The sequence below is a fragment of the Trichosurus vulpecula genome, chromosome 3, assembly GCF_011100635.1.
Source record: "Trichosurus vulpecula isolate mTriVul1 chromosome 3, mTriVul1.pri, whole genome shotgun sequence".
In the NCBI taxonomy this organism is placed as follows: Eukaryota; Metazoa; Chordata; class Mammalia; order Diprotodontia; family Phalangeridae; genus Trichosurus; species Trichosurus vulpecula.
In genome coordinates, this window is record NC_050575.1 from 117,713,924 (window position 1) to 117,732,794 (window position 18,871).

At 39.3% G+C, this 18,871-nt stretch overlaps 1 protein-coding gene across 1 annotated transcript in view; it reads left to right on the top strand.

Moving 5' to 3' along the window:
* PAPPA (pappalysin 1) overlaps positions 1-18,871 on the top strand; it is a 275,897-nt gene that overhangs the window by 34,675 nt on the left and 222,351 nt on the right. Inside the window, exon 2 of the mRNA XM_036751860.1 lies at positions 3,206-4,274. Within this exon, the coding sequence (XP_036607755.1) occupies positions 3,206-4,274 (1,069 nt within the window). The remainder of the gene's footprint in view (positions 1-3,205; positions 4,275-18,871) is intronic.

Below are 18,871 nucleotides of genomic sequence, written 5' to 3' on the forward strand. Positions count from 1 at the left end.
GCTAGAAAATTCAAGGGCATAAAGGTGAAGAGTGTGAAATAAGGGTGAAAGGGTGGCTAGAACATGGAAAGCCTTAAATGCTGGGCTAAAGAGTGTATTTTATCACACAGGGAATGAAAGCCTTCAAAAGGTTTTGAATAGAGGAGTGATGTGGTCAGGCCTGTCCACTAAGAAAATTAATTTTACAGTTGTGTGAAGGATGAGTTTGAGAATGGGGAAGAGACTGGGAATGGGGGAAATAATTTAGAGGCTGTTTCAACAATCCAGGGGAGATTTAATGAAGAACTGAACTAAGCTAGTGGCTATATGAATGGAAACGACAAGATGGATATGTCTAAGAAACTGCCAAGGCAAAGTTGACATGATGTGAAAACTGACTGGACACTGGAGGCAAGGAAAGAATCAAAGGTACTCAGAGGTTTACTTGGGCGGGGGCGGGGGGGCATCGAGAGGATATTGGCAACATCAACACGTACAAGGGAGAAGAGGGAGGTAAGGGAAAGAAGATGATGAATTCAGTTTTGGATATGTTAAATATGAAATACCAATAAGATATCAAAGTAGAGATATCCTATAAGCTAGTGAAATTGTGGACCTGGATTTCAGGCAAGCTCAGGGCTGGATACATTCATACATGTTGTATATGTGCATGCACGCACACACACACACACACACACACACACACACACACACACACACACACACACACACACACAGGTCTTAGTCCCAGAGCCATTTCCTATACCATGATGCCTGTCTTGTGCATGTGTGTTGAAATAGTTTCTAAACTATCTCCCCCATTCCCAGTCTCTTCCCCATTCTCAAACTCATCCTTCACACAGCTGCAAAATTAATCTTCCTGATGGACAGGCCTGACCACATCACTCCTCTATTCAAAACCTTTTGAAGGCTTTCATTCCCTGTGTGATAAAATACACTCTTTAGCCCAGCATTTAAGGCTTTCCATGTTCTAACCACCTTTTCACCCTTATTTCACACTCTTCACCTTTCTGCCCTTGAGTTTTCTAGCCAGATTGGACAAGTAAATATTACCAAGTCATGTCCTGTGATCTCCCTCCTCTAGGCATTGCATGTCCATCTCTCCCTTGCTTGAAATACTTTTCTCTTTATCTCTGACACATGAAATGACTTCACTTACTGCAAGATACAGTTGAAGTGATATTTCTTGCATAAAATTTTCTGAGATGCCACCAGATGAATGTGATCATTCTTCCAATTTTCTTATAGACCTTTGCCTAGTCTATCCTTTGTCTTTATCATATTTTACTGCATTTCATATATATTTGTTGATATGCTGTGTGGCCCCTGTCATGTTATCTGTTCACTGAGAGTAGAAATTATGTGTTTTTTTTTCACCTTTGTAACCCCAGGGCCTTGCACGTAGAGTAGTGGGAATGTAACCAGCATTTGCTGAATTATATTGATTGTGAATACAGAATAAGGAAAAAAAAGATATGATTATGAGAATAATATCCATTTATTCATCAGCAAACATTTCTTAAATACCCATTATGCGTAATAGATTTTGCTATGTCAGGATAAGATGATCAATGGAACGTAGTTCCTACCCTCAAGTAATTTATAGTCTAAAAGCATATTTAAGGTATTTGTTGGGATAAATATGATGCAAATTAGGTTAGGATTGGTGTATAAAATGAGTATAAAATGCCTTGAGATTAGCTTTAGTGAATTGGGCTTGGGGATCTTAATGGAGATTGGTCAGCAAGAAGTTTGCAGTTTGAGATGTTCTCTGACATAAAGAGAAAGAATAGCTATGTTCACACTTAGTGCAAGAACCTAAGTTCAATGTCTGAGTAAAGACTGTGAGGACATTCTCAATTTATTATGCTGGACATTCTCCATGAGCATCCTATTAGCGCTAATGGAAAATGTGCAGCTTAAGTTATGATGGCGGAAATCAATCTTAAGCCTGAAGTAGAAATTGTCTAAAAGGGTATATTGCATTCATTTTTATCTCTCTCTCCTTCCTTTCTCTTTCTGGCTCGTCTATTATTGTCTAGTGACTCTGCTATATTCTATATTTCACAGAGACTTCAGATCTCAGAATTCCAAGGAGCCTTAAGGGTCACCTAGTCTAGTTATCAATGTTGTTGTTCTTCCTTCCTTCTTGAAGGGTCTCCGGGGTGATATCTTGACTTGCTGGTGAATCAGATTTAAGGGAGGCAGAGCTAGGCAAAGTCCTCTAGTGGTGTCACATTCAAATATAAATGCCTACCTGTTGGCTGCCTGTCAACTTAAAAAACCACAAATTAACATTATCTATGTTGTATTGCATTTTCACTTACTTCGTTAAACATATCCTAATTGCATTTTAATTTAGTTCTCTGCACTCTAGGGCTGGGAGTTTTGTCTGCCACAAGTTTGACATCTCCTTGTGTAGTCCAGTTCCTACTTGAAGCATCTATATGGAAGGGGTTGGACTGGTTGAACTCTGAAGTCCCTTCCAACTCTGAGATTCTAAAGCTAAAACATTCTCTTAAATAGAGAACCTTATAGATCTCCTCCTTCATGCCCCACCCTTAGAATTCATTAAGTGTTTTGTTTTGCAATTTTCTATGTGCCTTTAGAATATTGTGTATTATAGCTATCTGTATTTGTCTTCACTATATTAGACTGTAAGCTCTATGAAGGAAGCTATTGTATCTAATTTAAACCATATTTTACCTTACCTAGCATAGTCTTCTACATGCAGTATGCTGAATATATGAAAGTATGAATGCATGAGTTCCATTTGCTAAATGTATAAATGAATGAATTTCAGTTCAAGACAAGGCATATATCTTCACAAAGACAGACAGGGCAGTTAGGGCAGGGATGAACAAAAGAATAGATCTAGAGATAAAATCAGTAAAGCCTTTTCCTGAGGTTTCCTCTGGTAGATCAGCAATGAAGTGGAACCTTCACTACCCTATGGATAAAATTAATACAAATACAAAGAATGACTTTCCTTTATAGTGAATGTCACAGCTCGCCTGGCCTCTGGCCAGGAAATAGGAGTCATATCTATTTTGCATGTCTGGAGCACTTGACCCCCGATTCTCCTGTCTAGTATTGCAGTAGCTTAATTGCTAAGATAGATTTTCATAAGTTGGGGAGGGATGGGGAAACAATTTTGTGTTTTGTTATGTTTATTCACTCATATTTCTTTTTTGGGGACACATAGGACTGTATGACAAATGTTCTTACACCTCTCGTGACCGAGGATGGGCCGTGGGGATTCACACCATCAGTGACCAGGGCAGTAGAGATCCCCGTTATTTCTTCTCCTTGAAGACAGACCGGGCTCGGAAGGTGACTACTATCAATGCTCATCGAAGCTACCTCCCTAATCAATGGGTGCACCTTGCTGCCACATATGATGGACGATTGATGAAGCTCTATGTCAATGGTGCCCAGGTTGCAATGGGTAGTGAGCAAGTGGGTGGAATCTTTAGCCCTTTGACCCAGAAGTGTAAAGTGCTCATGCTTGGTGGGAATGCCCTAAATCATAATTATCGGGGTTACATTGAGCATTTCAGTCTTTGGAAGACGGCTCGATCTCAAAAGGAGATCGTATTGGACATGGGGCGGGCAAATCATGGACTAAGCACTGGACTACCTCAGCTTGTTATTCAAGAGAGTTTAGAGAACATGAAAAGCATGTGGTCTTCTATGAAAGATGGAAGCAGCCCCCAAGTTGAATTCAGTTACCACCATGGTTTACTGCTTGATACTAGTTTGGAGCCCCCCTTGTGTGGGCAGACCCTCTGTGACAATGTAGAAGTGATTGCCAGCTACAACCAGCTCCCTAGTTTCCGCCGCCCCAAATTGGTACGTTACCGAGTGGTGAACATTTATGATGACAACCATGAGAATCCAACAGTCAGCCAACAGCAGATTGAATTCCAGCACCAGCAACTGATAGAGGCCTTTGACCGCTATAATATCACATGGCAGCTGGAAGTGCTGGAAGTTAAGAATTCATCCCTGCGCCATCGTCTCATCCTAGCCAACTGTGATATCAGCAAGATTGGAGATGAGAACTGTGACCCTGAGTGCAACCACACTCTGACGGGTTATGACGGTGGGGACTGTCGGCACCTTCGACATTCAGCATTCAGCAAGAAGAAGCAGAATGGCATATGTGACATGGATTGTAACTATGAGAGATACAACTTTGATGGCGGAGAGTGCTGCAACCCTGAGATTACTGATGTCACCAAGACATGCTTTGACCCAGACTCTCCATACAGGTAGGCATCTTTTTCAGCAAAAATCTCATACAAAACAGTACCTATATTTGCTGGTGGAGACATTTCTTTCTCCACTCTGCAGATGAGAAAACTGAGGCACGGATAGACAAGGTGAATTAGCCAAAGTCCCAAAGCTAGGTAGTGGCAGAGCTAAAACTAGGAGCCAAGTCTTCTAACATCTAGGTTCATTGTGCTCACTCTTTCATGCTGGCTCTAGAGGACATATGCATGAGGAGAGACGGGAAAGGTGGAAGGAGTACTCAGCCTACTTAATAGCTAACTGAGCTTCCACTGTGGACTGTATAATAAAACTAGAAACCCAGAACCAAACTGTACTGAAACTGGTCTAGGCTCACTTCTGGGAATGTCCTTCAGCCTTGAGGGCTGGAGATCCCAAGTCAAGAAAAAACAGCTGTTCAGAGTTTCTTGGTTAAAACTGAACTGTTGATGGTTGCTTTCCATTTAACATGTACAATAGTGGACTTGCTGATGTTTTCATCATGTTTGCTGGCCTTTGCATGTTTGTTTTGTTTTTTTGTTTTTCTTTTTTTTCTTTTTTGCTGACTCTTCTCTTAAAAGTGCTGGCCTCCTGAACACAAACACAATATGGGGAAAGGGATGCTGGCTGGGGGAGTAGGGAGGCAGGTTAGGAATCAAGGAATTGTGGGAGTCAGAAAATATAGGAACCTGTCTGTTTGACACATTGTCTTGAACTTTCAAATATGGAATTTTAGAACTTGAAGGACCTTATGTAAAATAAACGGCTTGGACTAAATGGTCCTTATTGTTCCTTTCAAATCCAAAATTCCATGGTTCCCTGGTTCTAGGTTAGGGACAAGGAATTAATGGGAGAATAGTTTGGCTCCTAGAATAGTTGCCTGGAGTCCATGACACTTCCTCTCCATTCCCCTTCTCCTTTCAAGGCTGGGGTTCTCAACCTGTGTTTGTCATAGATCCCTTCTGAAGTCTTGTGGAGCCAATGGACCTCTTCTCAGTATAATGTTTTTAAATAATTGAAAGAAATGCTAAGTTTCAGTTAGGGTTTAGTGGGAAAAATGTATATGCTTATTTGTATGTATATATACACATATGTGTATATAATAATGACATATATGTATGTACATGTACACATATATACACATATATTTACTACCCAAGTGTATGATACCCCTGAAATCTATCCATAGACCCTTTGGGGGCCTAGACCTCAAATTGAGGGTACCTGTTAAGGGAAATTATAGAGAGGTCCATCAATCAAAAATAATTTATTAATGCCCAATCTTATGCAAGGGATTGTAGATGAAGCAGGAGTCTCCCTTGGTCCCTTTTTCCAAAGAGTTGGCTGTCTTTTGGGGGGAGACAGGACTAGCATTCTTATGAAAAATAGTGAACCACATAGGGCAGTATTGAATTTGATGATAAATTGTGCTGCAGGGAGAGGGGAGCTAGTGAGGGAAGGAGTAGTCAGGGAAGGTTGGGTTTCAGGTGGTCCTTGAAGAATGGATAAAGAATAATCTCAATAACATATAATAGTACTTATAGAACACCTTAAGGTTTGCAGAGCACTTTACATACTCAATCTCATTTGATCCTCAAAACAATCCTGTAAACCAGGTGATTTAGTGCTCTTATTTTACAGATGGAGAAAAGAGGATCCTATAGGTGGAAGGGCATTATTTTACCTGAGGGGAAAATAAGAATGAGGCTAGAATGATAAACATATAGAAAGAAATAGTAGACAGAATCACTTTAGGTCCTGCAACCAGAGAAAAATTCTTCAAGAAAGTTCGGTGAAATCTGATCATTTGACCTCTCTCAGTTGTTCTTTCTGTTCAGTGAGGAGGGAAGAATGAGTCTGTTCATTGGACTAGACTATATAACCTCTGAGGTTCCTTCTTGCTCCAATAGTCTGTGATCTAACATTCTATATTCTCAACTCCCTCCAAAGATGTAATATCTAACTTAAGTTAACCTTACAGCTCTAACATGTGATGTTCTACATTCTCTTACTACCTTAACATTCTGTGTTCTAGGATTTCTTCCATTACTAACATTCCATGATTTGATTATTGCTGCTAGAATGGTTTAGGAAGCAAAATACATATTCTTTAAACTGACAGTCAAATTTAGCCCACCTCACTGTTCAGGTTGAGAGATGGATCCTGGCATGTTCAGATTATACTCGAAAAAGCCAACAGTGTATGCTCAAAACTTCTCCTGTTTCCTAATTCACTGGGCTGTGATTGCCCAGAATTTCTGACTACAACCGCGTGCCAGTGTTTTGAAGGAGCACCAGAGATGCAAGTTTTCTGGCAGGGAAAGCAATACACACTGGATTAAACCAACCAAACAAAGACCTTTCTCTTGAAAATACCTAAGAATTGCTGTGCTCAGCCACAATGGCCCAAGCCACATCAGCTCCTGTGGACAAAGGGAAGCCTGTGGAGACCTGTGTGTGAAAAAGAAGGGAAAGGTTGTGCTCAGGTGATTGTGGGGCTTAGGCTCTGTTTTGGGATATGAGCTTTCCTTGCTTTGAAGTCCCCTAACCTCACTCTACTCCCTTGCTGTGCTCGTCATGTTCCTTCCTGCCTTGCACCATTTGACTCCTTAAGGGAGTTTTCTGTGACATGCATTCTACTATGGGTCACTGTGTAAGGCAGCTTAGGGTGTATGCATGGTGTGGTAGGAAGAGGGAGGGAGGGAAGTCCTGCCTCTTCCACATGTTGGCTGTGTGATTGTAAGTTAGTCACTCAAACTCTCAGGGCTCCCAGCAACTTTGTGAGATATTAAGTTGCAGGGAAGGTGCTGAACTTCATTGTTCTTCACCAGAAAGTTTCTATAATAATGTAATAATACGAAGGAAGGAGGGAAAGAAGGAGGGAGGGAGGAAAAAAGGAAGGAAGAGAGGAAGGAAGGGAGGGAAAGATGGACTTATTTTCAGGAGATTTAAGTTCAAATCTTGCCTGGTTGTACTTCTAGCTTAGGATTCTTAAACAGGTAGTTTTGCCTCTATGAGACTCAGTCTTCTGAACTGTGAAATGAGAAAGAATAGTGATTACACTGCTTACCTAACATGGTTGTTATGAGTAATGTGTTTTGTAAACCTTAAACTGCTTTATAAAGATGAGTTATTTAAGAAAACCCAATATATTAACATCAGAACTTATGGAACTGATCAACTAGCGAGATTCTGGCTTGAGTTACAAAAGATTTTCAATGAACAGTGTGTTCCCATAATGCACTGAAGATAGAATTCAGTTTGCTTTAAAAAATGGAAAGAAAAGAAGGAAAAAAAAACCCTAAATTTAATGCATAACTTTTTAGGAAAAAAATGAAACCCTTCTATAGTAACACTTGGCTAGGTCAGCACCTATCTATGAATAATGTTTCTATTATTGGATAGGTGTGAAATCTTTGTCTTTCCATACAAAGGCCATAGAGTTAGAGCTGGAAGGTACTACTAATAACTACCATCAACATAGTATTTTAAGAATTGCAAGACACAGCATTGGTTATCTCATTTGATCCTCAGAACACCATTACAAGGTCAGTCCTGCAGGTTTCATCACTTTCATTTGAGGACCCTGAGGCCTAAAAATTCGGGTAACTTGCCCAAAGTTGAACTAGTAAGATTGGTCAGCAAGTAGCAAAGCCAGGATCCAGACTCAGATTCTGTGACTCAAGATTCCACGCTTCACCCACAAAACCATGTTGTCTCTTCTAAACCATGCCACCTCATGCTCTCCTGGAATGATATTGTAGGCCAAGAGTAGTTGACCACCAAATTCTCAAGCTGAAATAGAAGTCAGCAACATCAAACTGGTTTTGAACAGACCCAAGAATAATAGAATGTTATTGCTAGAAGAAACTTAGAACGTACTGAAGTCCCTCAGATGGCATCTAGTCTAACATGTGCCTGAACAAGAATCACCTCTACAAAATGCCCCAGCACTGGTCATCTTGTCTTAAAAGCCCTGTGAGGAAAAACTCACTATCAAAAACTGCTTGCATTTAGATAGTATATTTAATTACAAAATGCTCTATGCATACTATATTATTTGTTCTTCCTAGCAATCTTGGTAGGTACTACAGAAATTCTCATCTTACAGAAGAGGAAACTGAGGCTTGGTTAGAGTGATGAAGTGATTGGATAATGGTCACACATGCCACTAATAAGTGTGAAGGATGGGATTTGAACACAGTTCTCTAATAACCCTTAATATGCTAGTATTATATATCAACTAAGTGATGCTGCCTCTTTAGCAGCATAATAAAGGTTAAAGGGACAATTTAAAATTCATCTGAGCAAATCAACTCCTTTTACATGCAAGAAACTAAGGTCAGGAAAGAGTACCTGACTCACCTCACCTTGCAGACATACATATGTACATAGATAGAGATAGATAAAGACACAGATAGATATAGATGATAGATAGAAATATAGATACATAGACACATAGATATAGATATAGAAAGACAGATATATAGAGATAGATAGATAAAGATATAGATTATAGATATAAATATAGGAAGATATATAGGTAGAGATAGATAGATAGATAGATAGATAGATAGATAGATAGATAGATAGATAGATAGATGCATACACATACATATATACAACAGCTAAGGGTATATATGGGGCTAAAATCCAGATCTTCCCCCCACCCCTATCATCCATAGCACAGTGTCCTACACATACTTAAAGGGTCTTTGAATTTAATTTAATTTGTGTAACATCCACATGGCCTGCCTTGACTTTTCTGCTTTCAGGAGCTTCAGCAAACTGTTAGCAACTGTTACTACCTGGTACTCATTCATCCCTTCCCATTCATTTATTGCCATCCTCAAATTTGGATATTTTAAAGCGATGTCAAGAAAAGGAATAGTTCAATATGTGAGGGTGTTAGCTAAGAGAAGAAAAAAAAATTGTGGGCAATTCAATTCTACAAATATCTATTGGACACCTACGGAGTACTGAGTATTATGTTAGACTTCTGGTGAGATATTAAGTCAGGACATTTGAAGAGCTGTCCCAGTAAAGTGGGCTTGTTTTGGATAGTTCTGAGTACAACCAAGGCCCATGGGCAACAGTGACAAAGAGGAATTTGACTTAGTCTAAGAAAGAACCATCCAAAAATGAGAAATATTCAAAAACGGAATGAGTTGCCTTACAATGTAGTTAAATTCCTATCCCTGGTAGTGACCCAAGTCCAAGCTAGATGACCACTTGTCAGGGACATTCTAGAGGGGATTCCTGTAATATTCTCTTGAGGGGCTCTAGGATTGTAGTGAGCCAGGGAATCACATGTTTCTCCCAGTTCTGAGATCCCATGTTTCATGATTTTTGCTGATTATATTCTACCCTTGGTGGGCAGCTCCTTGAGAAAACACTTCTGTGCTCCTTGGTGGCTTTAGTAACAGGTTTATATGGTCTTTAAGGTTTACAAAACATTTTCTTTACAATTACCCTGTAAGACATAGTATACAAATATTGTTATCTCCATTTTGTGGATGAGAAAACTAATGTTTATAGATTATAAATGGTGTTGTTACTAATTACGCAATGCATCAGCTCTGGAGTCAGAATTTGAACTCAGATTTTCTGGTGCTATTTTTTTTCTTTCCCTCTAACAGGCTACTTCTTTCTCATAGCTCACCCTTATAATATCAGTGTACACTGATTATACTGCACTTATGATACCCATTCTACGGAAGAGGGGAGTGAGGTTTAGAGAGGTGCAGTGTTTTGTCCATAGGCACAGAGCTAGTGATGAGAAGATTACAAATAGAACCAGGAAAATGTGCCAAAGGGTGACATTTGAGGGGGTGTTCCTGCAAGGAGGATGAAAGTATCCAGGTTCAACTTGACACCCAAACCGATGGGGAACAGTTAATAACTGGCAGAGACAATGGCAGGTTGAAATTTTCAGTCCATGTGATATCAGTCAAGTATGCCTGTTGGAAGCATGTATTTGGAGAACTCAGCCACCACTGAAGAGATGCAGACTTGACAGAAGCATGGAATTCTGTCAAAGGGCTTAAGGAGTGAGTATGAGTTAAGCAGAGGGCAGTCTGCATGAGACTTTGAAAAGGAAAGGGAGGCAGGAATCGGTAATACAAACCATCAAGTCTCAGAAAATGTGGAGTGAAGCCTGAAACTCCATCTAGTGTGCCCCCTCCAGTGATGGAATATTGCAGCGGATCCAGACTGTTCTCTTTTGGACAATTCTTCCCAAAGTATGAACAGTGGCACTTTAGGGATGGAATTTCACCTCGGAATGTAGATATCCCAAGTTGGGAAGAACTGAGGGTTTAGAGTGGAGAGAAGGGGAGAGAAAAAAAACAACACACATTCCTTGGTTGTTGGTGGATTCTTTCTTGAAAAACAAACTTTTTTTCTTCTCTTTTAAATAAAACAGGGTTGTTCCGTAGAGACCAGGTTTATTTACATACACACACACACACACACACACACACACACACACACGTGTGTGTGTGTGTGTGTGTGTACATACATATATATATATATGTGTGTGCATGTGTGTGTATACGTGTGTGTGTGTATAATTATTGGTACTAATTCAACATTACAAGAAATTTTGGGGGAAAGACCAAAAAGAAGGTCCTTTACAAGTTTGAGATATAAGGTTCTAGGTTCTAAGGGACCTATCTCAGGTCTATGGTTCTAAGGATAGTAAGTATCAAACACTCTTCCCTCTTTGAGATAAGGTAGTCTTCAGTCTACCTCACCACACTGTTAACTAACAGAAGTGCTTTCTCATCTTGTACTCATTTATCTTGAGTCACCTAAGTGGTTATCACTACTTGGTAGGATCCACAGAATATAATCCCTTGTTTCCCTATCTGAAAATCTTGCAAAGAAAAATCAGGATTCATCCTGTTTGAGAACTTAGGTTAAAGGAAAAACCCTTTCAGTGGGGGGAAAAATGTTTTAATCAGTGAAGCCAAATTCTTATCATTCAATAGATGTTAATTGAGCAACTATTAGAAGATATCAGAACTAGGATGGACCTTAGAGGTCGCCAAGCAACCTTGCCATTTTTCAGGGGTAGAAAATCAAGGCCAAGAAAGGCAAAAACCCCTAGCTATTCCATTCTCCCATATTGCCTATTTTACATTCACAGCACATGCTGAGTGTTTTGGAGACAATAAAACATGGTCCTTGTCTTTAAGGCAAGCCTCATTATTTGTTTTGGGAGACAAAACTAATTCATGCATGAAAATGTTCAAAAAACAATGAGGGACTAGCTTGACAGAAGCACAGGGTTTGTGAGATGGAGCAGTGAGAAACAGGATGGGCCCAATACGTAGACTAGCATTAGGTTAGTGAGTGATTTAAATGTGGACTTTATCCTCCAGTCAGTGGAGAATGATTGGGAGGGTTTGAATAGAGGAGGGACAGGACACAAGTGATATTTTAGGAAGCTTAATTGGATTGTGATGCATAGGATGAGTTGTAGGGTAGAAGGATTAAATGATGAAAAGTGAGCCTAACCATGACAAGCCGGCCATCATGGTGTCTGGCAAACTCTGGGAATGGATTGCACCCACAAGAATGAGGGCAGCACATAGACATGGAGGCCATGTTTGAGATATTGTCCACATCAGAAGGAAATCAGGGCTGGGCTTTTCCCCATTTTTAGCTGTCGGGATGCCGATGGCACTGTTGTTTCTTCATTTGATGACTTACCTACATGTTCAGATTCGAAGCCTATTACTTGGATATCACCACATTCTGCCTTATTTTTGAAATTAATATTCAACTTCCTTTTAAAATTATTTTAATTAGAGCAGCTATATTTCTTATTGAAATCTTTTTTTAAAATCACCTTCATTTTCTGAATATACCTTCTTTCTCCTGTACCCAGTGAGCATGCTTCATAACAAAGAATTCTTAAGAGAGAAAAAATAGTTCAATGAAAAAGCCTAACATATTAATTACTTTAATATGACAGAATGTGGAATGTTACATACTAATAGTCTCCCACCTCTTCAAAGACGTGAAGGAGGTACATTTTCTCAACCATACTTTAGAGCCCAAGAAACTATGCTTTCAAAGCCAACAGAATACTATTTCTCCCTCCATGTACAGGAGGCAGCATAGCATAATAAAAACAGAAACAAATAAAAATAAAGATAAAGAAATGAGCAAGTAAATAAATAAGTGGATGGATGAATGAATGAAGTATTTTGGCCTGAGCCAGAGGACTTGGGACTAACTAAATGGCTATGGGGCAGCTAGGTATCAGAATAAATAGGGCAGCCAGGCCTGGAGTCAGGAAGACCTGAGTTCAAATGTAGCCTCAGACACTCATTAGCTATGTGACCCTGGGTAAGTCACTTAATGCTGTTTGTCTCAAGTTCCTCAGCTGTAAAATGAACCAGAGAAAGGGAATGGCAAATTACTTCAGTATCTTGGCCAAGAAAACCCCAAACAGGGTCACAAACAGTCAGACACGACTAAAATAATCGACCAAGAACAACTTGCTATAAGATATTGAACAAGTTTCTCAGCCTCTTTGCATTTCAGTTCATACAATATAGTTCCATTTCCCTTTCCATCATGGGAACAAAATTTTTCCCTTCACTCAATTCAATTTAATCACTCAGATTTTTCTTAGGTGCCTACTGGGTGCAAGGCTCAGGTGCTGGGATATCTATAAAGACAAAAAGGAACAATCCAGGCCCTTGAGGAACTTACATTCTGTTCTAATAAGTATGCTACAAGGATAATTGAGGAGGGAGAGAGAGAAGGCTTCATAGAGGAAGTGACACCTGAGTTGAGTTGAGTCTTGAAGGAATATATGGTTTTTTGAGAGGTGGTGAATTCCACAAATAAGGAATGACCTGTGAGGATATATGGAAGTAGAAGATGGGATATCGAGTTATGGGAATGAGAAGAAGTCCATTTCAGCTAGGATGTAGAGCTTTTAAGGGAATAGTGTGTTTGTTTCTTTGTGTGTGCGTGTGCGTGTATGTGTGTGTGTATACAGATAATATATATGTATATGTCCACATTTATATATGTACGTGTGTATATCTGTGTGTGTATTTGTATGTACATTGCCAGATAGATCATGGAGGGCCTTTCATGTTAAGCTAAGGAGTTTGTATTTTATTCCCTAGACCTCAGAGCCACATATGGCCTTCTAGGTCCTTGGATTCAGCCTTTGAACAAGTCCAAGGTTTATAGAACAAATTCTTTTATTAAGAGGATTTGTTCTGTGAAGTTTGGATTCAGTCAAAGGGCCTAACCTGAGGACCTAGAGGGCCCCATGTAGCCTTGAGGCCACAGGTTCCCCACCTCTGCTCTAGGGCCTGGACAATGACAACCACTAATGTTTTTTGATCAGAAGAATGATGTTGTAAGACCACTGTCCCTTTGAAAGATTAAAGAAATATTGTTCTCACTCAGGATGATACTTTTGGAAGCTTTGTGGAGAACGAATTGGTGCATGGAGAAACTAGAAGCAGAGAAATAAATTCAGAGATAATTATAGTGTTCTAGGTAGCAAACTGCCATACTGGCTAGATGAGTAGAAAGAAAAGGATAAATGCAGGAGATCTTTGGGGGATTGACTAGATAAGACTGTTTGGGTATGGGGGCTTGACCAGAAGATACAGGGATGACTCCAGGGTTATAAACCTGGATGACTTGAAGTATGTTGTTGAACTAACAAAAGTCAGAGAGTTAAGAGGTGGGGCATGTTTAGAGGAGGGGAAAATAATGATTTCCATTCTGAGTTTGAGATGCCTACAGTATATACAGGAAATTTCTAGCAGGCATTGGACAATATGTAATATTAGATTCAGGTAAATTTGGGAGTTCATCTGTTTAGAGTTGACAACTGAACCCACAAGAGCTAATTAACTTTTCATGACAGCACATGCAGAGAAAGGAGAGATGACCCAGGACAGAGTCCTGGGGAACACTTACTGCAAGGGGAAAGGAAATACATGATTATTCAGGAAATGAGACCAAGGAATTGACTAACATGTTGGGAGAAGGGAATAGATGGTGAAGAAGTGAAGGCAGTGATATTCTTCCTAGGAATGTATCAGGGAAAGAGAAGAGTTATGGAGAAGAGCCTGAGTGAATGACTGGATCAAGTGAGGTATATGTGTTTATCTTTTGTTTTTTCACAATGAGGTAGAGTTAGGCATGTTCATACATGTCAGAGAAATAATCAGTAGTAGGGAAAGATTTAAGATGGAGGGGGTGCTGATGGTGGGGAGGATGAGGGTAATGACGAGGCAAGCTTTTGGAGAAGATAGGAGGCATTGTGATTAAGGTCCCAAGAAGTAGTGTTGGCTTTGACAAGGAGAAAGGCAAATTCTTCTGCAAAGACAGGATTAGGAGGGGAAAGGGCCAAATTTGGAATGGCTTTAGTTAAATCTATCAAATGTTTTCCATTCCAGGAAGCATTGTTTATCAAGATTGATTCACTTTGGATCAATATTAATGATTTCTGGATTATCTATATTTTGGATTATATATGATGTGCAACTATTCTCTCACAGACTGCTAGACTTGGAAGGTCATTAAAGTGTAGAAAGGTAGAGTTGAAAGGGATCTTAGAACTTAGACTTAAGGCTGCAAGGAATCTTAGATCACAAAATGTTAGAGCTAAAAGGATCTTATGGTTTCACAGAAACTTGGGAAGACTTGTATGAACTGATGCAAAGTGAAGCAAGTAGTACAAAGAGAACAATTTATACAGTTACAACAATTTTGTAAAGAAACAACTTGAAACATTCAGGGACTCTGATCAACACGGTTGAAGTAACCATTGTTCCAGAGGACTCATGATGAAACGTGCTTTTCATCTCCAGATGAAAGATTTAGAATACAGATGGAAATGTATAACATATATGTATATACATATAATATATACACATATACATATTCATACACACATGTATGTGCGTGTGTGTGTGTGTGTGTGTGTGTGTGTAAATTTTGGTGGAAGCCTGTCAAATGTGAGAATTTGCTTTGCTTTACTTTTTATGAGGTTTGTAATAGATTTTGTTTCTCTTCCTTTCTCCATGTGGGTAGGGAAGGGGAGGATTTTAGGAAGGAGAGAATGTGGACCTGAAAATAAAACACTTGAATTAAGAAAAAATAAAAGAAAATAAAAGGGATCTTAGAGGTCCTCTAGCCCACTATCTTCATTTTACAGATGAGGATAAGATAATGAGATGACTTACCCAAGGTCATAGCGAGAAAAAACAAGGATAAGAATTCAAATCACTTATTTTCCCAATTAGTGCTCTTTCCATTGCATTGACTTTTAGAAAACAATAATATACAAATGAAAATAATATGACTTTTGCATCTCCCTCACCCTTTAACTCTATCCTTGGAAAGATTAGGGATGGGAGAAGGATTACTACCACCCTTCGGTCAAAGAAAATAATTGAGAGCTTACTGTATTTAAAATTCTAGATAGCTAAATCTGTTAAACATCATTTCATAGGTCTGTAGCTACTGACACCTAGGACACTATCCAGTGGGAAGAGAAAGTTCTTTACATGTCTTAAATGTTGGATGAAGTAAGGCTTTAGCTACTGTGTAACAAACTTCGGTGCATTCCTGGTGCATACCTTTTAAGTTCATTGCTCCAGATTCTGGGATCTTCATTGTTAGTGCTTAGCATAAAACATCACTGGGCTGAGTCATTGGCCCCTGAAGACAGAGTCATTCTGTCCTTATGAAACAAATGTTAGCTTAGTATCAGTCAGTAGAAAAGATCCAGAGTTGACTCAGGAATGCCATGTCTGTGGTTTCCTGAATTATTTTCTTTTGTTCTATTGAAACAGAGGGGAAAAGACATTTATTAGAACATGCTGGAACTAGAAAGAGCCTTAGAATATTGAATGCTAGAACAGAGAATCTAGAATGTTCGATTGGGAAGGGACTTGAGCTACTACCTAGTCCCTTTCCTTAATTTCATTGATAAGGAAACTGTGGTACAACAGAAGGGAAGTGATTTGCCCAAGATTACACAGTGGTAGAATTGCTATAAAAATCCAGCCTTACTCTCTACTTCAATGTTTTTTCCATAGCACCATGCCACAAGAATATTTTAACTCAGGTTAATGGTGATCCTCTCTTAGAGCAGCAAGCATGGGGAAAATTGATCCTCAAACTTACATTCTTCCCCCAAATGCTCCAGAAGATCTATAGCCTGAGACGGAAATTTACTGAGAGCATATATCTTTTATTCAATTTGGATTTTTGATTCTCCTAACACAGGTCTGCATTAGAAAATTAGGAAGACACTTTCCCCCAGATTTGAAGTATGTCAAAGCAGAGGGTGGGTCTCAGGACAGTTATTGAAGGGTGACTGAAATAAATTGGAAAAAAAAACATCTGAAAACTAACGGATCTTAAAAACATTTTTTGAAGTTCCATTTGTACTTTAAAACTTTAGGCAAAGCCTCATCTTAAGGAACTTGATCTTACTTGTAGTGGAGACGCTGTATCTAAAACAGAGAAATTCTTGGCTTATCCCTTCGATTCATTGTAGTTTTATCAGGCCACAGCCTTTTGAAAGGTAAATAAGGGGACAAGTTACTTTTTGAAGTTCTACAGTTGGTTCAGATATCTGTTCAGGTAGTTTACTTCGGAAGTAAGGTTATCTATAGATGACTATAGAACCAATAAAAGTAATCATTACCTAGCGAAGACTCAAGGAAAATTAGACGTGCCCCATCAGTCATGTGTCAGTAACTCTCTGAAATTTTTTGTTACCTGGCTAATCTTGATATTAGCTAGAGTTTAGACTGTAGTCTAAATGTAGTATTGTATTTATATGACTAAAAACCCAAAGGGTTCATTTGTAATGGTTATGGTTGTTTAGTCATTTCAGGCATGAAAACTTCATGACCCCATTTGGGGTTTTCTTGGCAAAGATACTGGAGTTTTTTGCCATTTCCTTTTCCTGCTCATTTTACAGATGAGGAAAGTGAAGCAAACAGTGTTAAGTGACTTGTCCAAGGTCACATAATTAGTAAGTATTTCGGGCCAGATTTGAACTCAGGAAAATGAGTCTTCCTGATTCCAGACCCATCACTCTATTCACTGCACCATCTAGCTGCCTCTTGTGGTGGTTATACAACTTACATTAAAAAATGTATCATCTTCCTACTAAAATACATAGTGTAGTTTTCCTCCTTACAGCTTTGGAAATATACACTGCTAGCTTTTAGATGTCACTTAATTGTGCAAACGTGACTTACTCCCCTCCGCGGTCGGTGAGTAAGCGTCTCTTAGCTCTATGTGGTTCGTTGGTTTATTTATTGATTGTGGTTGGGACACTGTAAAAAGGAAGTGATGCTGGAGGAAAGAAGGAAGAGAGAAGGCTGAACTATTTGAACCCCAGCCACAACCAGACAGTGGTTGTCATTAATGTTCTCTTTAAGTGTTTTTGGGTAAAATGAAGTGACATATCGTGTGTGTGTGTGTGTATGCTTTACAGTTTTCAGATACTTTCAGACTGATTGTATTATTTGACCCTCATAGCAAGCCTGTGAGGCAGGGCAGGGCAGGGATAATAAACTGCATTTTATGGATCAGGAAATCAGAGTCCGGATTGGTAAAGGGACTTGCTGAAAGTCACACATTGGCAAAGTGGCACAGCACACTTATAATCCCTGGGCATCAGGGTACAAAGGCAATGATTTCAAGAGCCAGCTACTAGGATTACAAGAATTTAATAAGCCCTCTGAAGATTTCCTTTATTTTTTCATTGTTCATTTCACCATTAACATTTTTAGAGAAAAGAGAGACTGAGGCATTTTTGATGCACATATAAAGGGGGCTGTTAGAAGCCTTGAGATTAAGTATAATATTTAGTTTTACAACAGGTCATAGATTGGATAGAGTCCGTGATTCAGAACACAAGGATATGACTACACTAAACATTCTGACATTTATCTCACTTTAATGATTTTTTTAAAATAGCTTTTGTCTTCATTTTTGATAATCATTTTCAAATGATTTGAATTATTCAGAAACTAAAACAGCGGTTCTAGGACTCTTGACCTCTTTCAGCAAGTATAGTCAAGAGGCTATTTTGGTGTTTTGGAGGCCAAATAGGAATCTGGAGTGAAGTAGGATTTAGAGGACTGGCTTGGGGTGGAGAGGCCTCCTGTAAAGAGAGTAAAACACTTGTCTTGGCAAAAGACCCTTTTATTTAACTGCGAATGAGGTCCTGACATTTATGGAGTTCTCTTGCTGGCCTTAGACATTTCCAGTCACTTCTCCAAGGCTCATAAGAGGTCCTAGGGTCTTTCTCCAGGAGCAAGTTGGCAGACAGCGTGGAAAGAATCAGTATGGAAACAGCTTTTCCTCAGTTCCTCCTCCATGTTGTACATTAGAAGGCAAAAAGGTCAGAACCTTGGCATTGCACCTTTCAGAGTTTGTTGACCCTTGGTCTTTGTGAGAGAAAGCTGCTCATGTGCAAACTACTTTTGGGTGGGAACAGAAATACAGACTAACATGATTCAGCATCCCTGCCGGCCTGTAATGGTGCTCAGGACATCTGGGCCTGTGGTAGATTCTTGCTTTA